The sequence below is a fragment of the Rousettus aegyptiacus genome, unplaced genomic scaffold (assembly GCF_014176215.1).
Source record: "Rousettus aegyptiacus isolate mRouAeg1 unplaced genomic scaffold, mRouAeg1.p scaffold_m13_p_9, whole genome shotgun sequence".
Classification (NCBI taxonomy): domain Eukaryota; kingdom Metazoa; phylum Chordata; class Mammalia; order Chiroptera; family Pteropodidae; genus Rousettus; species Rousettus aegyptiacus.
In genome coordinates, this window is record NW_023416312.1 from 96,369,618 (window position 1) to 96,390,647 (window position 21,030).

General features: G+C 40.6%; 1 protein-coding gene across 8 annotated transcripts in view; it reads left to right on the plus strand.

Annotated features, from left to right (window-relative positions):
* The window catches only part of AFF2 (AF4/FMR2 family member 2), a 445,289-nt gene that overhangs the window by 396,760 nt on the left and 27,499 nt on the right, over positions 1–21,030 (plus strand). For all 8 annotated transcript variants that reach the window (XM_036227103.1, XM_036227107.1, XM_036227104.1 and 5 more), the window contains 4 exons: positions 9,249–9,408; positions 11,237–12,244; positions 13,818–13,939; positions 17,805–18,027. In XM_036227103.1, the coding sequence (XP_036082996.1) occupies positions 9,249–9,408; positions 11,237–12,244; positions 13,818–13,939; positions 17,805–18,027 (1,513 nt within the window). The remainder of the gene's footprint in view (positions 1–9,248; positions 9,409–11,236; positions 12,245–13,817; positions 13,940–17,804; positions 18,028–21,030) is intronic.

A 21,030-nucleotide genomic window follows, 5' to 3' on the forward strand; every position in this document is an offset into this window, starting at 1 on the left:
TGACTTTCAATGCCATTCATTGAATGCCCTGCCATTCCACATACAGTAATTTTTTAGGTATTACTTTTATAATTTTTTTTAAAAAAAACTTTATTTTAAAAGCAAACGTATCACTCTTCAGAAGTGTATGAAATATCGTTGAAAGAATCATAAGAAATTGTTAACAGTGGAAAACTTTGGAAAATTGGGTAAGATGACAGTAAAGGGTCAGAAGAGACACACTTCTCGTTGTATTCCTTCCTGTATATTTTGAATTCAGTACATGTTTATTGTGTATTTAAAAAATACAATTTTAAAAACTACAATGATGTGAAACATAAAAGGTATTTAAGTTTTCCCTATTTAATATTCATAAACTATTAATATATGGAGCATTTTAGTTGTCAACTATGTCTTTTTCTTCAGCCTCAGTGAAATTTGTCATTTGAATGAGTCAAATGCAACAAGATTTTCCTAGCATAAAGAGTTGAAGGTCTTCACTATTTTCAACACCAAATTCTTGCAACCTATCTCATTAGATCACTTGAAGAAAGTAGTATTAATTCTGTGTTCCTGGTACTTTTGATAAGATTGCAAGGATGGATATTGTAGTGGATCCCTGATTTTATTTTTTCATTTTATCAAGTTGGACTTAATGTTTAGAAACTTTCACAGTAGGCTGGTGAACCACTCCACCCTTTGGGTCACAGCCTCATGACTTTAGCTAAAATGTCCCAGAGCTTCATGAGTGAAGTGGGGAGGACACTTGTTTCATCTAATGCCCCCTTTCCAGGCTCCACTACCACCAGTATTCTTGTAGCAATCAAATGAGGTCATAATAGTGAAAATGCTGGAACATTATCAAGCTCTCTGCACTTAAAAAGTATTTTGGTTTTGTCGATCCAACAATGATGCTATTCTATTGGGACACATCATAGAGACATAGACGATAGACAGTAGATGTGCCTGCAAATGGTTCTCCCAGAGATCTATACAGAAAATGTCTTTGTGGCTTTATTCTAGGGTGTCTTAAGAGTACTAGGCATTTTACAGAGAGAGAGATAGAGAGAGAGAGAGAGAGAGAGAGAGAGAGAGAGAGAGAGAGAGAGTGTGTGTGTGTGTGTGTGTGCACGCACACGCACCTGTGTGTGGTTGATAAGCCCTCTGGCCCTGGAAGCTCACCCTCTAAATCAAGTGTTCATGATACATCAGTTAACAAATCAGACATGAAGGGGAGCAGACAATACTGATAAGGAGATTGGCGTTGAAAGCCAACAAAGAAGAAATGTAGTCTAGGGAGAGCTTGGAAGAGGAATGTCCACCTCCCAAATCGAGAGGTAACTCTAAGCATGACGGGCAACAGAAAGAAGACATCAAGCAATGATAAAGGCAGAAGCTTGTGCTGAGCCACTCTGAGCCTGTGTCCAGCCTGCTTTGCCCCCTTCCAAGGAATCTGGCCTATCTGCTGCCTGGACTCTCCTGGCAGACAGTTGGGCCCCATCTATTTCCAGACCAGTTCTGTAGACACAGTGGGAGATTCCTGCATGGAAACAGCTTCCAGATTTGTCGCCCAGTCAAAGTACACACCCCGCTTCATCTAGGATTTGTGACTGTTGTAATTCTTTATCGGAAGGCTTTGACCTTGTTATAGATTTCTGGCATCCAGCCCTCTCTGAGTTCCTTATGAATGCAAGCTGCCAGTCATTCATCTTCTGCTTTGGTGGAGACCGGGCTCACAGGCATCAGTGTTCATGTCCACTTGTTTGCCTTCATTCTCTCCCTTGCTTCCATTTTTTAAAATGGACTTTAAAAGCAAAAGAGACAAAAATACTTAGCTGTATAAGATTTTTTCCACCTCTTTGGCTGTTTGATTGAAACAGCTCTGATTGATAGCAGAAAAGTCAGTGTGGTTTTTAATTATTTCCAGAAAAAAAAAACTAAATGATCAGCTTATTCTTCTAAATGCAAATCGTACTGCTCTCAAGATACAATTGCTGGTTAGCCAGCATTGACCAGCCCTATGGGGAACATACTGGCATCCTCCACTGTGTCATCTTACCTCATACAGCAGTGCAGCTGAATCCAGATGCCTTGTTTTTGTTTCTTTGTTTGTTTTTGTTTTTTGTTCTTTGTTTCTTTGAAACTGCATGTTGAACTTTGTCCCACAAACTTCCCTTAAAACTATTTTTGGACATGATATTGTTTGGTACTACGTATCAATCTTCTCAGCTGTAAAATAGAAGTAGTAAAAGTATCTAACTCAAAGAACTGTTGTGAGTATTATAAAAGAAACACAGGGAAAGTGCTGAACCCGGTTCCTGGCACACAGTGCATGCTCTGTACATCGTAGCTGAGACTAATACAATCATTATGAATTATGTTCTAGTTCTCAGTTATGACCATTCATGAAGTTTAATACCACACTGACCCTCAGCTAGGACAGTGGTAAGCCACTTTTGACCTTTGTAGTGATCCATAGGACACATTCGGAGGAAAGACTCATGCATGTGGTCCACCCTTGGTTCAGGCAGGGAGCCTGAGGCAAGTTGTAAGTTCTAGGAAGGAATCTGATAAAACCTGTTCAGGAATAATTGCCTGAAGAAAGCTTACACTTGACCAGATTAGATTAAATGTGACATAACACTGTCAATTTTCTCTGTTGCTAAAGGAGGACAGAATAATTATGGAAAGAGAAAATCCACAGTCGACTTCAAACTGTGTTTTAGCCTTTAGTTTAAAATTCACCAACGATTTTTCCCCCAGTAGTTTATATCTGAATGGCCAGAGCAGTCTGCATCACCTGGGAATATGTTAGGGATGCAGAACTTGGGATCTATTCCAGATCCATTATTAAAATCTGCATGTTAATAAGATCTCCGGGTGATTTGTATGGACACTGAAGTTTGAGAAGAACCATTAATGAAGTTCTCTAACCTAAATGCCCTCATTTAGTCTCTTTATAAGTCCATGTGATGTATTAGCTCCATTTTACAGATGGGGAAACTGAAACCCTTATGTTAAGTATTCAGCCTAAGGCCACCTGCAATAATACTGTGTCCAAGGTAATGCTCAAAATGAGATCATCTAAAACCAGTAGGGGAAACATAGCTGTTCTTAGATATGTAAAGTAGACTGAAAATGGGAGAAAGGGCATAGGCAGGAACAGAAGACTAGGGCCTGGGGCTGGTCAGTCCACAAAAGGGTAACCAAGCCATGATTGATTGTGAATCAAATGTAATTATGAAAAGGCATTGCACAAATAACTTAAACTCACAGAAAGGAAGTAGCATCAGGTAAGTTAGGAGAAATAGGCACTAACTGCCAGTGATCGAAAAATGTGAGGAGCCAGTCATTTTCAGTTATCACGAAAGCTCCAAATGGTCGACTTGCAGCTTCTCTGGAAGATATTACCTCTTTCATTGCCCACTGCAGTGGCAGTAATCTACTAGTGCCTTCCTAATAGGAAGCTCTGGGTCCCAGACACTCTGCAATGACATTGGGGCCAGCCAAATTATCCAGGATCATATCCTTATCTCAAGATACTGAAATTATTCACATCTGCAAAGTCCCTTTTGCCACGTGATGTACCACATTTACAGATTCCAGGGATTAGGATGTGGACATTTTTGGAGGGAGTCATTATTTTGCCCACCATAGCTCTATTTCTTCACTTAGTCAGGGCTTTCAACAATGTGATGTGTGGTAACTTGCCTGTGAAAATGAATATGAACAGATAGATGTGCATCTCCTTATTACTCTTTGCAAATAAGTTAAGCAGATTCCATTTCAAACCCCGGACCAAACAGAAGGACAAATACCCAATATACACACATTGGACAAAGATTACCTCCTGAAGCCATTCCACAATTCTATCCACTGGTCAATAGCATCAGAGCATTAATGACACAGGGCATAATTGATTCTTAGTTGCTTATGATAATACTGGGATATGAGGTACTTTACTTTCAAACTGTGCTTGAGGGCCAAACTAGGGAGGAGGACAAGCTGCTGGGAACACCCTTCCCGTACTGGCTGCCCCATACCTTGTTTCCACTGGAGCAGCTCTGCTTTTGTCTGTTGTATATATTATGTATACACTTTCTATGGGACAATTGGGCTAAATGGATTTTTGGAGGTAGGTGGAGTAGATTTCAAAAATACAAACTCAGAAAAAAAATGGCTTCCTCCCATGCCTTAGCCAGAATAGGTTCAGGGTTCAGAGTGTCTGCCCCTAGTGGCCTAGTGTGGTGAGGCAGATATATCATCCCATTCCAGAAATCCAGAGTTCACAGAGGAAAACGAGGTAGAGAGGTAGGATCAGTTATAAATGTTGATTCCTTTGCCCTTGGGCCATCCCTTTACAACTTAATGATGACATCAAATATGGAAGAATTTCAAATTATCTGATAGACAGACATTTGATCCCTATAAAACTGCAAGAGTCATATTGATGAAACTCATTTAAGTCTCAGCTAAAGAAAAGGGTTTAGTACAGGACTCCTTCATTAAACAGCTCATGCTATGTGTCTCTGGCAAGTTTTGAATCTTGTGAAATATGTTGCCAAGATCAATACCCAGTAAACTTGCTTGTCAAAGCCTTGCTATATACATTTCCCACTACAAAGTCATTACGCATTCTGAAACCTTTCCTTTTTTGGATGCCCACACAGCTCGATTGAGAAGAATGGCCATTTCGTTATCCCTATTTATTTTCACAGAAAAGACTTTACAGTTAAATTAGGATTAGAATCAGACAGCACTGATGTGGGTGTTCAGTTTTCTGGAGCCTATTAATCTGAATTACTGAAAAATCTGATTTATAAACTACTCCTATTAAAATGCAGCTTTAATCCACTAAGGTTCATGCAAGAGCTCTGTGACTGGTAAAGTGTGGACAAGAGTGGGTCATTTCAGACCTGGCGTAAGAAGTAGATTGGACTGTGCAAATGTCTCCTCACATATTTAAGGGTATCAAGCTCACTGACCTACAAAGCAGGGGCTTTTTTTCTGAGGCCAGCTATAGACTTTTAAAGTCCTTCATGATATTGAGGCGAAATCTTCCCGACTAGATCTCTAAATTTTTGACCTTAGTTTAACCTTGGAAGGCCCTAAGCAGAAGTCTACACCCCTTCCCATAGGACAGACTATAAGGTTTTTGAAAACTATCATCGTATCAACTGCCCTCCTCCTCGCCCGAGTCTTCTCCAGGAGAAGTAATCCCAGTTCCTTCCAAGCTCTCTATCTTCTGGTGTCATAAATTGAGCCTATTATTGCAAAATGCCTGGTCAGTATCAGTATAGAGAGACCATCGTGTCTAGAGATTAAGGTGCCTAGACTATCACTTAAAACTCATCTTTCCCCCTTGGTACTCAAGCCTTCCACAGTATGCCCAACCAACCTTGTCTGGAGAAGACGTCTGAAATACCTCCAAAACCTCTCCCACTGGCCTGCTCTTTGATCTTCCCTAGCCCTGGATTTTTCCACAAGGGTCATTGTATTGCTAAGCCAATGTCTTGTATTGCTAAGCCTCAGTCTAGTTCATGACAATGAAGACTTACTAAATGGGGTTAGGATTAAAAATGAGACTTGGTCCGCTGAGTAAAAACTGCTGACTCTGATGAACACAATAGCAAAATCTTATCTTTGAAAAGGTTGAGCAGTTGACTTTGAATTTGTTATAAACATGAGTCCTTTGAGAAGTTTTATTATACTAGAGGTGAAGTCATAGAGTATACTTGTAATATTTACAGACTGCAGAGTAGATGGTTTAATATATTAAATGTTAATGATTTTTGGTATCACACATTATCTTTGTTGTAACCACTAGCATTCTTTTTAAAAGCACTTTATTAACATATGAGAGTAAATGGTGCATGGAAAATAATTCTAATACAGTTTGGTGAATGAAGAATGTGTAAATCGCACATTAATTCTTCATGTCCTAGGCAGAATCAAGTATTGCATGGGCTAGCTTCACTCATAACTACTTTAAGATACATTTGGAAAATAAATTAGCAACATAGGAAAATAAATGTAGCAGAAGTGACTTTAACTAGCTGAACAGCTAACAGGCTTCAGTGAAGAACTAAAAGTGAAATATTGTGATGATTTGATAATTGGAAAGTTCTACCATGAATTCTAGATAAGAATGTGACCCTGGGCCAATCATTCTGACACAGATGTTTGTCCTGCTTGTGAAGACAGTGTTTTCATTTTGTACTCACTTTTTGTCCCTGGGAGTGGCCCCAGTTGGGTACAACAAGGTGGGTCTACAAGAGGTGGGGGTCAGACTCAGATGTAAGATTTACATTTCTCAGCAGCTTTGTGCAGCCAGATTCTCCAGAAACCCCAAGAACAGCGGATGGATAGTAGAGGCACAGGAATGTACAGAGAGCACTTTTGCTTCCATTTTAAATAACTGTTATTCTCTCCCACAAATGAGTTTGACTTCTCATGGTGTCTTCTCTGAACTCAAGACTACCTTCTCTCTCATCCCCAAGTATCTATGTCCATCAGTGTGGGTATGATTTAGCTGTAAAAGTCTGAGGGAAACATAATTTCAGGTCTCATTTCTTTGGGTCTCAGTCAAGGTTACTCTTGTGTTTGAAATAATCTTTATTTCATATCTACTATATCTATATATCTATATTAACTCATACATATAGTTATAGCCAATTTTTCATATATGGTTTCTGTTCACATTTACAATCCCTTAATCACAATTCTGAAATTTAACAAGTTCTGAGAATGTTATTTTCAGTAACTTTGACAGAAACTCATTTAATGATAAAACCTGACCTAAACTGATGAGCAGATATTTATTTAAAGTCTTTATTTAGTTCTCTTACTGTGAATGTTATTGTAGCAATGTTAACTAGTTTTATTAAAGCATGTTTTCCAGCTCCCACTTGGCTATTACATATATGGTATATTCGCCAGATTACTTTTTTTTCATTAAAGAAATCTAAATATCAAAATTCATCTGCCCTGCAAAGGGGTTTGGATAAGGAACACCTATATATAGACACACATGTACAAGTTTCTACTAATTCTGTAAAGTTCTTTTGATTTAGCTGAGAAATAAGTTTATTCTGGTAAATAACACATCTGTACTTGATGTATATCTCACCTCAGTGCATTTAGTTTTGAGGGAATAATCTCTGAGATTATTTGGTTTCTTATAGAAATTGCTCAGAAATCATCCAGTAAATATAAACTCTATCAGGAAATATTCCAAAGTAAATCTAGATTCTAGTTTGGTGATATTAGAATGACCATAGTCTTATGAGAGGCCAGAAATTAATGCATGGATACGAAAGAAAACTAGGAAACAGACTTTTAACTTGACTATCATAAATGGTAGTACAAGTTAGATTTCATCTCTCAATCCACCAGCTAGTAGTCTTAGTATTGCAGATGCTCTGTTCTGTATTTGAAACTGTCGCATTCACATGCACACACAGACAAACACACACACACACACACACACACACACACACGCACACATGCATTTTTCCAGGGGATACAGTTCCCTGTTTTTTCTACTTCCCCTAATTTCTTGGTGTATTTGACAGAGGAATGTACTTGCAGATAGCATTTACTTAGCAGATAGCATTTTAAAATGAGCTTTTGCTGTATGAAAGAAAATACCTACCTGGGAGATTAAAAGGGCAGGCTTTAGAGACACAAGGCACATGTAATGAAAAGGCTCACTGCATTGGATAGTGTCTGATGAGGAGCCCATGCTGGTTTGAAAGGGACCCTGTTCCTTTCCAAGCAGCAGATGAGTATGGCTCCCGCTCAGTGGGCAAGAGCTGTAATGTTGGAGATGAATGGGCTCCCATGAAGGTGTGAGGTGGGGACAGGCAAGGACTAATATTCTGTGCTTACAGAGTCTTGAGTAGAAGGGTCCTTGGGGTCCCTTTTTCTCCAGGTGCCCTCCAGGACCAGGCCTGGGCTCTTTTGACTGAGCTGAGTGGGGAGGAGCCAGGCAAGGATCTGGGAGTGTGAGAGGGAACGCGGTTCAGATGACCATCCAGGCAGATCGCTGGGGCATTCCCTGCATAGTGACGAATATGCCCTGGCCCTCAGCCTGCCCCTCACCATGATTAAACTTATCTCGAAAATCAGGATTGGGCTCATGAGATAGAGAGAGATGAGAGCCCTCCCCTGAGTTTAGATCCCAATTTCTGTGTGAAAGCAGAGCAAAACTCAGTCCAAAGAGACAATGAACAAAAAGGACAGAAAAGCGATGATGTAGCCCAGAGTGCCAAGAGGCAACTCAGGTTGATTTGTTACAAGGCGCAGAAAGCAAATGATTATTAGTAAGGAAGAGTACTGATTGTCAATAAAGGCAGAGTGGCAAATGGTATCAACTTTCAAATGTTTTGGTCAGCCATACGAATTTAAAATCAATCATTAGAGATGGTTGGTCCTTTATGATCATACCTACTGGTAAGAGGTTACAAAGAGTTTACAAAAATTATTGTGGAGGAGGCTCAGAAGTACATCCTCTTGTTCCCTTAGTCATACAATCAACTCTAGTCACAATGGTGCTGGGGCTAGGCACCCAGCAGTGAATGTGCTTTATACAAGGGGTCTCCAACCGCTGGGCCCTGCACCAGTATCGGTCTGTGGCCTGTGAGGAACTGGGCCACACAGCAGGAGGTGAGTGGCTGGTGAGCGAGCAAAGCTTCATCTACACAGCCCCTGCCCTTTGAGGGAGCTTGGAGGCCATGGTTCTAGTCTCACTTCTCTGACTAGCTGTGAGGCAGAGGCAAGCCTCTAGCCCTCTCTGGACCTCGGTTTCTTCTGATTAAAATGAGAATTGAACTCTCCCCTTCTTGGTGAGAGGACTATACTGTGTGCATAGCTAAGATCAGAACCCGTTGACAGACCTGTGGGTTTCCAAACAAGATGGCAACAGAAAATGAAAATTATCTTAACTGTAAAAGAAAATGGAGCCATTAAGGATCCAAGGCTATGCATCTACATCTGCATGCAATGTTGGCTTACAGTTTTAATGTGGAGTGAGAGAGGAGGCTTTCCTGGGAGGGAAAGCAATATGATGGAACCCAATGAACTTGGACACACACAGACCTGATTCTAATGAAACTTTTGACTGTAGACCTCATATTTCCCATCTGTAAATGGGACAGAACGCTCCACTCTGCTTGTGTCTCATAGATTATAGGTCCTTATGCTGAACTGGCCTCTTTTCCAGCTGGTTTGAACAAAAAATGCAATGAATAATGTCATTTTTCTTTCAGTCCACTCTTGGCCACACCTCAGCCCCTATCTGCAGTGCAAGCCAGTGGGGGATCCGGCAGCTCCAGTGACTCAGAGAGCAGCTCAGAGTCAGACTCAGATACTGAAAGCAGCACCACTGACAGCGAATCCAATGAGGCACCTCGCGTGGCCACTCCAGAGGTGGGTGAAATGGCCATGGCTCCAACTACAATTTTCCTCTCACCAAGGCAGCACCCGCAACACACAGACATACACTGGCACTTTCAGCACGATAATTCTTTTAACACAATAACTACTTCAGAAACATAGTCAGGTATTTGATAGCACTTTTTCCCCTCTAAAACATGTCCACATGGTCCCTAACAGAGAGATTTCTTGCTGTGTGACTCATTTACCTTATGACTCACTTAACTACTCTGAGCCTTCGAACTTCAGCACATGTAAATTGGGCTAGCAACTTCTCTTTGGAGAGAACCAGTGAAGCCAGTCAAGACCCGCTTCTGGCTCTGGGGACACCTTGGCTGATAGGACTCAAGAAGTGGGACAGTTAAAAGGTCACATTTTTCTTTTCAGTTTGCATCCTTTGAATGTGTTGGATAATAATTCAAGAAAATATTTAACATAATCCCATCCCATAAAATAACAAAATTATAGTTTTAAAATCAAAGAATGTCCCCTTCCCCTCCATTCTGTGTCCGGGATAGCGCCTCAGTTTCCCCAAAGCCAGCACCTCAAATAGCAAGCAGATCCTTCTGTGGCTCTTCACACACTCATTTTTCAATAATCAGAAAAGAGCTTTGTGCATTGGTAGTAGCCAATGAGCTTTATCCGAGGCGTGATTATTGCTAATTGAATAAAAGGATAATAGTAGAAGCAGTAGTGATATAGTAATAGTACTACTATTAATAACAGCTAATGGTTTCTGAACATGGACCACATGACAACACTGTGAGAAGTCCTTAACTTGCATTTGTTCATTCCATCCTCATAACAACCTTGCTATTATTATCCCCATTTTACAGATGAGAGAATAAGGTTGTAAGACATTAAGAAATAACCCTCCCAAGGTCTCACAGGCTTACGGTGGTAGGGTGAGAACTGAAAATGGGCTCTGTGTGTTCCTGTCACATCAGAGCTGTGCCACCATTATTGGCAGCCAATACGATTTCCTGTACCCTTACCTGCCATCTCCTTGTGCAGGTTGGAATCACGGCTGCTCAAGTGTTTTTTATTCTGTCACCCTCTATTGGCTGATGCCATAGCCTCAGTTGATGTCTTTCAAAAAAAAGAGCAGTTCTAATGAAAATGATAGCTCTTTTAGATCAACAGGCAGAATTCAAGGTTGAGAATCCAGCACCTGAATTATACGTATCATTTCCATGACTTAACAGCAGATACTAATGGAGGCATGCATGTCCCCATAAATTGGTTATTGCCCATACACCAAGGAAAGTACAGTGGTTTTTTGGAAGTGGAATCTTTTCATCCTTTGGTAAAAGTACAAAAGACCTATTCTTTTTTGCAGTGAATTATAGCATCGTATAGGAGGCACTGGTACTTTGGCAGATAGAAAGCCTTTCCTTTTGAATTACACTTGAGGCATGCTTGCATTTCTTTTCAGGACCAGAGTTCATTAGCTCTGCCTCCTGGTGAGAGGTTGAGTAATGATTCCCACCAAAGGATTTGGGGACCAGGTTTCTCTCCCAGGCCTCCCCACTCACTCTCCGGAAAAACTCTCTGTGAATAATTCTTTCCTTCCTAGCCAGAGTGGAAAATATTTTCAGAAAAAGAGTATAAATAAGTTTAAATAAGTGGATCGGGGCTGGTCTGTGTACTATTTGGCTCTCTAGGTAATTTGATTAATGTAGAGTCTGTGTGTGTGTTTGCAAATGCATGAATGGTCACTTAACATCCAAAGCTTTTACCAGCACACAGCCAATGTATTGAGAGCTTCCTGAATTCTTCCCAGATGTGAAATTCATTCTTGCTGCTCTTTCTCAATTTGCAGCCTGAGCCACCCTCAACCAACAAGTGGCAGTTGGATAAATGGCTTAACAAAGTGACATCCCAGAATAAATCGTTTATCTGTGGCCAAAATGAAACACCCGTGGAGACGATTTCTGTGCCTCCTCCCATCATCCAACCAATGGATGTCCAGATCAAAATGAAGACAACCCCCAGCCAGGTCCTGGCTGAACCCAAAGAGAGGCCTCTCCTCAGTCTTGTCAGAGAGAAAGCCCGTCCACGACCTACCCACAAAATTTTAGAAACAAAGGCTTTGAAGCATAAGTTGTCAGCAACAATTGAGACAGCTTCTCAAAGGACAATTGGGAAAAAACAGCCCAAAAAGGTTGAGAAGAACACCAGCAGTGATGAGTTTACCTGGCCCAAACCAAATATTACCAGCAGCACCCCCAAAGAAAAAGAAAGTGTGGAGCTTCCTGACCCACCAAGAGGCCGCAGTAAAACCACTACCCACAAACCAGTGCCTAGGAAAGAACCAAGGCCAAATATCACTTTGGCTACTGAGAAGAAGAAGTACAGAGGGCCTGGCAAAATTGTGCCGAAGTCCCGGGAATTCATTGAAACAGATTCATCTACATCTGATTCCAACACAGATCAGGAAGAAACACTGCAGATCAAAGTCCTGCCCCCTTCCATTGCTCCGGGGAGCAATTTTGCCAAATACAAGGAAACTTGTGGTGCCAGCCTGACCCTCAGCACCTTAGTCAGCAGCAGTGGCAGCAACAACTTCTCCATCAATAATGAGGAGCCAACTTTTTCGCCTGCCCCTGTCATGCAAACCGAGCTTCTTTCCCCTCTACGAGAGCACGAGAATCTGAAAAATCTCTGGGTGAAGATTGACCTTGACTTACTATCTAGAGTCCCTGGCCACAACTCATTCCAAGTGGCACCAGCCAAGCCAGACCACAAGGAGACTGCCTCGAAACCCAAGCGTCAGACTGCTGTCGCAGCTGCAGAGAAACCAGCCCCAAAGGGCAAGCGTAAGCACAAGGTAGGCTGTTCGGTGTGGTCTGCCAAGTGATCGAGAGCAGTGGTTGTCCATCAGGGAATTTGATCTTGAGTCTCAATTTTAAGGATGCCAGTGGTGGTGGATTTGCAATCTTTGATGAAGGCAATGATGCTTTCCATGGGAAATGCAGTATTTGACATAAGCAGGTAGGAAGTGTTAGGAATGACCAGGGTTTGGCGACCAATGTCAAGAGTATCCAAATGTCACATGAGGGATTATGAAGTGTAGAAAAGAAGAATATGAAGAGGGTCTCTTTCCCCAGTCAGCCAATCCCTGGGGTTGACTTCTTAAGCCCCTGCTTTCATGGACTCATGGGTTGTTACTCTATAGTCCCCCACACCAGCAGCAACAGGGAAGCCAAGTGTTCCCAAGGTCAAAATGCATCCTTGTTAATTTCTCTGGACAAACATCTGCATCCCCATTATTTAGTTACACTTTGATTATCCCGGCTCTTATAGACACATGTTCTGTCCAGCTTGCTGGGTCCCCTGACCTGTGTGGTCAACTTGAGTTGTGAAAATCCTCCCTGCTAGAGGTTAAGGCTGAATTACAGGGCTACAAATTATAATCAGAATGTGAAATTCAGAATGGCCTCTTCCATTTCAAATACATCTAGGGAAGTGAGTTCGTATCTAATAGACTCATTCTTTGTAACTCCAGATATTATCGTTTTTTGGTTGTTTTTTTTTTTAGCGTTACATCATCTCTTGGTGATTTGGGTAATATTTTTAATGGCTGCCACAATGTCTAGAAAGGAGGCCCCTAATTCTTTCCCCCATTTCTTCTGTTCCTTCCCAGAAGAGACTTAAGAATGGTCAGAAATGGCTCAGATTCTTCATTATGGAAAAGGCTACCTGTGGCTGATCCATAATGCTGAATGGTATACTGTGAGGATGATTTAAGTCTTCATTCGGCATTAGAGATTTAAAACCAGAAGGTTTTTAAATGATCTCTGAGATGTACATCAATCGATCCAATGAGAGTATTCTAAAATAGAGACCAAAGTTTGGGGTCCTTGCTCTATCTTTGGTTGCCCACTGTTGTTGATGACAACAGTACAACCAGGGGTAAAAGTACGCCTTCAGAACAAGCACGTGCAAAGGTTCAAAGGCATGCCTTGCACATGGTTAATTTCTTTGCATATCATTGATTATACGAGTGACCTTTACATCATACCCACGATCCCCATGCTTCTGGGACAGGATTTATGCTATGTTAGAGTTGCAATGATAGTTTCTAAATTACTCATTTGCAGGAACATTGTTGATGAGAGAAGTGTCTGAAATTTACAGATTCTTTTTAGTTTTGGTATGAGATCTTTGTGCCACCCAATCTTTAATCAGAGGTTCATATCACAGTTCAGCTCTCAAATTCCAACTTCTTGGTAGGAGTGGCTAGACAAGGCTGATTACTTTTCTGTCTGATCAAAGGTGTACATTTAACTCCCCTGTCTCATCTAGCAGTTAAAAGAGAAGCAAACTGTCTACCTTGCTGATTGTTTTTAAATGTCTGCATGTGCTATGTATTTTAAACTGTGTATTTTTCCCTGTTAAAGTCAACAGAAGTTGCAGAGAAAATCCCTGAGAAGAAGCAATGCCTGGACGAGGCCAACACTATCTGCCTGCCCCCACCTTGCATCTCACCAGCCCCACCCCACAAGCCTCCGAACACTAAAGAGTGAGTTTACCCTGTTTCTGTAAGATACTTCGATTGTTCGGACTCTTTAAAAATCTCCTTTTGGGGGATCTTGTGTCAGAGGAATTTTAGGTAAAAACAAGAGTCACCCAGTCCAGTCCCAAGAGCTGTTCCTGGCCACAGGTCTGACAAGGGTGTGCTAAGGCATGAAATACAGGCTGCTAGATTTGAGCTTTTTAACAACATTTCTTTCTTCCAACTCAGATTGATCACAAAAATCGGCCAACATGAACTTTTGGCACTAAGTGAAGGGTAAAAAGGAAGTAAATGAATTAAAAAGAGGCAGCATCAAGAGACATCTAGCCTTCGAACCAGAGAAATCACCTGATTCTGGGCAATGTCTAGTTCTGATGGTGATTAAGTTAAATGATTTCCTTGGAAAGCAACGCCTCAGCCTTGACAGGATGACCCAGCTGCTGCTTCTATAGTGTTACTGCTTAACCTTAATATGAAGCTTGAGGACCAGTAGCTACATCCGGAACTCTTCAGAGGCTGCAAGAATGACAGACACACCTGGGGAGGCCAGAGAGTTGAGCTATCAGGGACTGGCCTTCCCCCAGCAGTTCTCTGTTGAGAAAGCCAGCCAGGAATGGTTACTTTCATTCCAATCAGCTAGCACGTCTTCTCCCTTCCCCCTTCTTTTTGGAAGGTGCTAGGGTCAGGTGGGAGGCCTCTTTCTCTCGTCTTCACACCAACATCCCCAGCCATCCCTAGAGAAGCCCTGCCCTCTCTGTTTCTACAGAGCATTGTGACCGAGTTCTTTTATCTTATAAATATCACTTAACTAACAATCATGTCAGCTACTGGAACCATTCCGTCTGGATAATTATTGCCATAAATTCATTCAACATTAGAGATTACTCCCATCAAAGACCAGTTTTGGAGCCTATTAGCAGCCCAGAGCAGAGATGCAATCTGGCTAACTGCTGCTGACAATTGATTTCACAGATTACTCTTTAATGTCAGTGATATGGCATCAATTTGCCACAGATAAGATGTCAAAGGGAAATTCTCAGCTTTCATTTGTTTGGATCCTTGTTATTTTGAGATGAAAGGTAGGAAAGGAACAATTATACTAGATCCGCTCCTTATAAGGCGATTTGGGCCCTAAAGGTCCACGGTTCTTTGTAAAGTACATCTGTATTCCCTGGTATAACTTTGATTCAAAACATCCATTCACATACTAGGAGTTCTCAGAACTAGAAACCCTTCCAGTGGAGCAAGCTGACCCTCTTTGCACCAGGGCAGGTCAGGTGTGTGAGGAAATGTGCTTTTTCCACAGAAGTCAAACATGATTATCCCAGGGCCCTTCTTTCCAACGACAAAAAGCTAAAATGGCATCGTCATGACGGCAGGACTTCCCCAGTTCCCAGGCTTTGACCAGTTCAGGCCAACTGAAAGGCAAAAGGAAAAGGCAGGGGGCAGCAGGGAACTACCACACCATCAGTCCCTATTGCTAGTCTCCTTAAATGACCCAATGACCTGTCACTGTTCCTATTTCATGGAAGAGAGGTCATCAAGTATTAGGTAAATGTCTACTAATTAGAGTTTGTTCTCATAAAATGGTGTTAATGCACACATTGTTACTGTCTTTCCTTTTGTAGCAGGTAGGAAAGCAGTGTTTACCTAGTAGCATTTTTCAGTCAGGAAGGGCCCAAGTCAGGTTCTCATGCTCATCCAACAAATCTAAGTCTGTGGAAAAGTCTCTGGAGTTGCAGAGGGAATAAGGCATGGACTGGTCTGCCTGAGGTCTTCTCTGGGGAACCTCTCCTCAAGCTTTATCTGCTCCTTGTGTTTTGTTAATTCTTGGAAGTAAAGGGTCAACAAATTTGACCCTGGGAAATTTCTATGAGACAACATTCACCTTTCTAAATGAGTATTCTAAACCTACCAAAGAATGCCACATCATAAGAGCCCTTCTTCCCCCTTCTTTGGAGCTTGGACCATCAGCAAGGCCTCTGAGGCACTGGGTTGGAGTGGTGATACACTTCTCTCATCTGCTGTCCTCCTCTGTCCCACAAAAAGAGGTGGTGAAAGCAGCAAAACCTTGTCTTGTAGTAAGAAGCTGTAATGGTGAGAGAGAAGTCTTTAGAAGATACTTCCTAAGTATCTTTCACCAGGAAAGTTATTAAAGGCCCCATGGTATCAGGTCACCACCAAACAGTTGGAAAGGGAGCCAGGTGCCTGGTGCCCACTGCACAGAATGGACTATACTGTATATAATGACAGAGTGGAAGGGCTAGCATGACTGTTATAGCCAATAGCGAATGAACCAGTCTTATGAAACAGCTCTTCCCATTTGCAGCTCCCACCACCTTCTCAGGCAGCTCACGTAGTGAAGGAGTGGTCATAGCTAATGAACCTTTCATCTGCTGTAGAAGCCACAGCAATGCTTAACATCTTTCTCTATAAATTCCCCAAAGTGTGATGCTTCTGTGAGGATCATACTTAATGCAGGCTGAAGTTTGTGGAGCTTCCTCATGAACACGAATCTTAATTTATATGTTCATGGTTATTTTAATCAGGCATCATGACCATCTTAAAATGGTTCTACACATCAAAAAAATTTTTAAAATCCATTGGCAAATAATTTTAATTAATTTTAACCAATTAAGGTAATGGCAGAAAGAGGTTTTTTTTTTATTTTGTCACATGACAAGAATTGACATAGGACCACTTTATGAAACAAAAGATGGATAAGATGGCATATATTATTGCAATTGACAGATTTGGGCAACATAGTGGAAGCGGAACAAGGAAACTGCATTGACTTCTACCATTTCAGGAAATCAAACCACTTGGATGCTTGTTCATCTTTGATTTGTTGCTTGGAGATATTGTAAATCTATATTTCCAGACACTGACTGAAATTGACCAAGAGGAAAGCATAAATTCTTGTTGACTTAATTTGCTATTGAAAATTGTAGTCAATAATCATGAAAAGTAAATGGCTGCACAATGCAATATTAGTTGTCTAAGAAAAGATTAAAATTCAAGTAATCTTCATCGATTAGTCTAAGACAGTAACTAAAATGAAAATCCATGACCCAATTACCATGTTAAGCAGTTAGCATAAGGTTTTAGTTGTTCTATTTTATTTGACGTCTCAGTCTATTTGATGGTGCCCATTTAATGGGCAGATAAATCAGTTTGAAAGCATGGAAGTACTTCTAGGACTGCAGATGTCTTGTGGCAATATCACAAAATATTTTTCAAATGGAGTTTGGTAAAGTGGAGTGCATCAGTAATTCAATATAACAACTTCAGGTCAGGAGCTTATTATGCCTTGGTGTTGGGCAGAACATTTTGAACATGCAATTTGCAATGCATCACAAAAGTATTTAATGCATTATTTATTTCTAAGTAATATGTAAGCATAGTATTTCTTAAGAAAATATCCTTCTGCTAATTGTTTATTGTACCATTTATTGTGTGGTTTGCAGTTAAGTCCAAGGGCCAAATAAGTAGGAACTATCCTAAAAAATGATCAGATTAAAGTCTGCATTAGATTTTCCATAATTACCTAATTAACAGTAATCTTGAAAGGTTGCAAATATCACACTGTGGCACACTCTACTAGACATTCATGTTTGTCATGGAGTTCTGCTTCAAATACAGCATTTATTCTTGGATACATATGTTTACATTTATCTATAGCTATATCTATAGAGAGGGCTATCTCTCTGTAGATATCTGTGTCTATATGAATTTCTGTATATACCCTTCATCATGGGTAAAGGACAATCCACTAAAATATTGCTTCAGCTGAAAGTACCAGCATCACGGGGAAAATCAGAATAAAGAGAAACAAAACTTGATGACACCCTACACCTTTCTGTTTACACAGAAATAATTCTTCCAGGAGAGCAAATAGAAGAAAAGAAGAAAAACTGTTCCCTCCTCCACTTTCCCCACTGCCAGAGGATCCTCCACGCCGCAGAAACACCAGTGGCAATAACGGTCCCTTCAGTCAAGATAGAAACATTCCTATGATTGGACAGATCACCTCTGCCAAAACTAAGAGGAGCGAAGGCAAATTCTGTGCTACTTTCAAAGGGATATCTGTAAATGTAAGCAACTCAAAAGAAATATTATGATCATCAGATAGAAACAAGTTGGCTTAGCTTATCTAACTGAACTTGACCATATGCAGATGTCTCAGGGGGTCAGGAGGAAGAGGCAGATAGAAAATAGAAGTGTGTGTTCATATAAATACATAAACTCTTTGTTATTTCAAATTGTGATTATTCTAATTTTGTATGAATTTTTCATTTCAGTCTTACTGCTCCGAACAGATTGTTATGCAGAGACTCAGGGTTCTGGACACTTTTAATCCAATCCCTTCATATCTTGGGGGTGGGGGATACTTCCAAAATACTGGCCACAGCATCTGGTACATGGTAGACATTGATCATTTAGTGAATGAAAGAACAAATTGGTAGAATGGGATTGCCTAAGGTCACCAAGACAGGGACTTAAACTCCAAATGACATCTTTCTACCACCCAGCTTAGCAAGTGTGAACCATTTTTAAAAATAGTGACTAAAAAAGATGGAATTTAAAAGTTGAATTTTTGATAAAATTGCACAGTTGCGGTTCTTAGCCCAACTAAATAATTATCTAGTCCTATGGATTTTCTGCACTGCTGCTCAATTGGCATTAGAATTTGTATCATTTTTCACACCCACATAGTATATCTTATCATCTTTTTCATGTACATGAACTGTGGAGATCATGAGCAATAGTGTCACTAATGAATATAAATGACAATTGTATCTGCCTTTCCATGTAAATAATTGTATATATAGATGTGGCATCCATGTGCATCTAGTCTACTTAAAGTGTCATATAAAAACAAATGAGTGAAACACAATGAGTTTTCAAATGTCTGGTGCCAACCCAGTGGACTCTGAACTGGCTTAGGAGTATTAGAAGACTGTTTGGATTGAATCAAATTCATAACGATCTTTAAAATATTTTCTTCATATCCATCATAAAACTTGTTAGATGTGTAGCCTCTTGGCACATTTATCTCAGTGAGATCTTGATGGTAAGAATTTTTGATAATTAGAAGGTCCAGGATTAAGTGGAGAAAATAGACATTAAAGGCTATAAGAAATATTCACATTTGGTGTTTATCTTTAAAGTGACTTTACTGATGAGGCAGTCATGCATGCATTCGGCAAATAACTGAGAGCACTGGGCTGTGGGGCAGGATGGACTGGGTATGGGTAGCAGTGTCATAAGTTATAGATGACTTCAATGCTCAAAAAGCTCTCAATCTAAAATAAGCAATGAGACATGTAACCAAAGATCTAGAATATAGCATATCTGCTGATTGGTGTCATACAGACTCTTCAGATCTCCAAAGGACGAAAGAGAATTAAGGTACTTCTGGCCATAGACATAAGACAGTTTTCCTTGAAGAGAAGGCTTTCATTGATTTGGGTCTTAATAGATGCATTTAGAAATGAAGAGAAGTGGTTCAACAAATGTGGTATTTCCATAAAATGGAATATTATTTAGCCTTGAAAAGGAAGGAAATTCTGACACATGCAACAATATGGATGAATCTTGAGGACATGTTGCTAAGTGAAATAAGTCAGCCACAAAAAGACAAATATTACATGATTCCACTTATAGGTGGTAACTAGAGTAGGCAAATTCACAAAGACAGGAAGTAAAATGATAGTTGCCAGGTACTGGGGAAAGGGGAGAATGGGGAATTGTTGTTTAATGGGGACAGAACTTCACTTTTGCAAGATGAAAGAGTTCGGAGATTGGTTACACAACAATAAGAATGTACTTAATAGTGCCGAGAATACACCTAAAAACGGATAGGATGGTAAATTTGATATTATATGTATTCCAACATAATTTTAAAAATTAAAAAATTGAGTAAATTAACACAAGGTGAAAAAGAAAAAGAAAGTAATGAATGAAAGTTTTTTTCCCCCCAACCCTAAGAGTCTGCAAGAAGCAAAGCAGAAAAGTGAAGAAAGTGGGATGTCTTTAGTTTGTTGTATGGTCCATAGGAGGGAGTAAGTGGGAGATGAAATAGAAAGCTGAAGCCAGATCGGGGAAGGCCTTTCATGCTAGCAAGGGAGCTCAGCCCTGATTTTCATTTGTGTGTAAGGGAGTGAAATATATGGAGGTTTGTTTAGGACTCTCAGGCTCGCAGGCAGGAGGAGGTTGAGGATGGATTGAAAAAGCTACCTTGAAGATTGGGAGTCGGCCAGGGGGCTGTTTGATAGTCTCTATTGAAAGCCATGAAGGTCTGCACTTCGAGGCTTCAAAAGAGAAAGGGACGGATTTGAGAGATGTTGAGGATAGACAATGAATAGGACTTTGTAATTGATTGGATAAGGGAAATGGAGAGGAAGAAATTAAAGATGAAATAGAGCAGTGGTTTTTAAAAAGAGTTTTAAGAGCATTATCATTTTTTTTTGAAATGAAATCATTTACAAAACTTCAACATATAAAGCTGATTAAAGTAGAGCAACTCACGTGGATGGCAAGGTGGGAAGTGCACCAGTTCCAATGCTCCTGGCCCAGGAATGGCCACAATACCCTTAATGGAAAAATCCAGCCTTGGTGACAGGGAACACCGTCTTGTTATTTACAGAAAGAAGGAACTGGTTTAGTTATCAATTTGGTTCTAGAGAACTTTGAGGTGTTCATGGGCCGTCTTGGCGGAATCATCCAGAGGTGGTCACTGCAGATCTGGAGCTCTGGAGAGAGGGCAAGATTGAGGTTCCATTTGGGAGTTACCTGCTTATTAGCAAATCTGTGACAACACATACAGGATTGTCAGATCCAATTGAGGTCAAGAAAGAAAAGAGCTGAGGAATGAACCTTGGGGGAGACCAACCTTAGGCAGATACCAACTCGACAGGACAGAAAGAGGAAGATGCATCATGAACAAGTGCAATCACATGTAGAACAGTCAGGATCATCCCACAGCTGCCAGGTAGATAGTATAGAGTCTGCCCTATGAACACTGAGTAGTCTCAGGACACATGCTATGACATAGTTACAGATCTTATTATGTACTTTCTTCATCTGGATCCCAT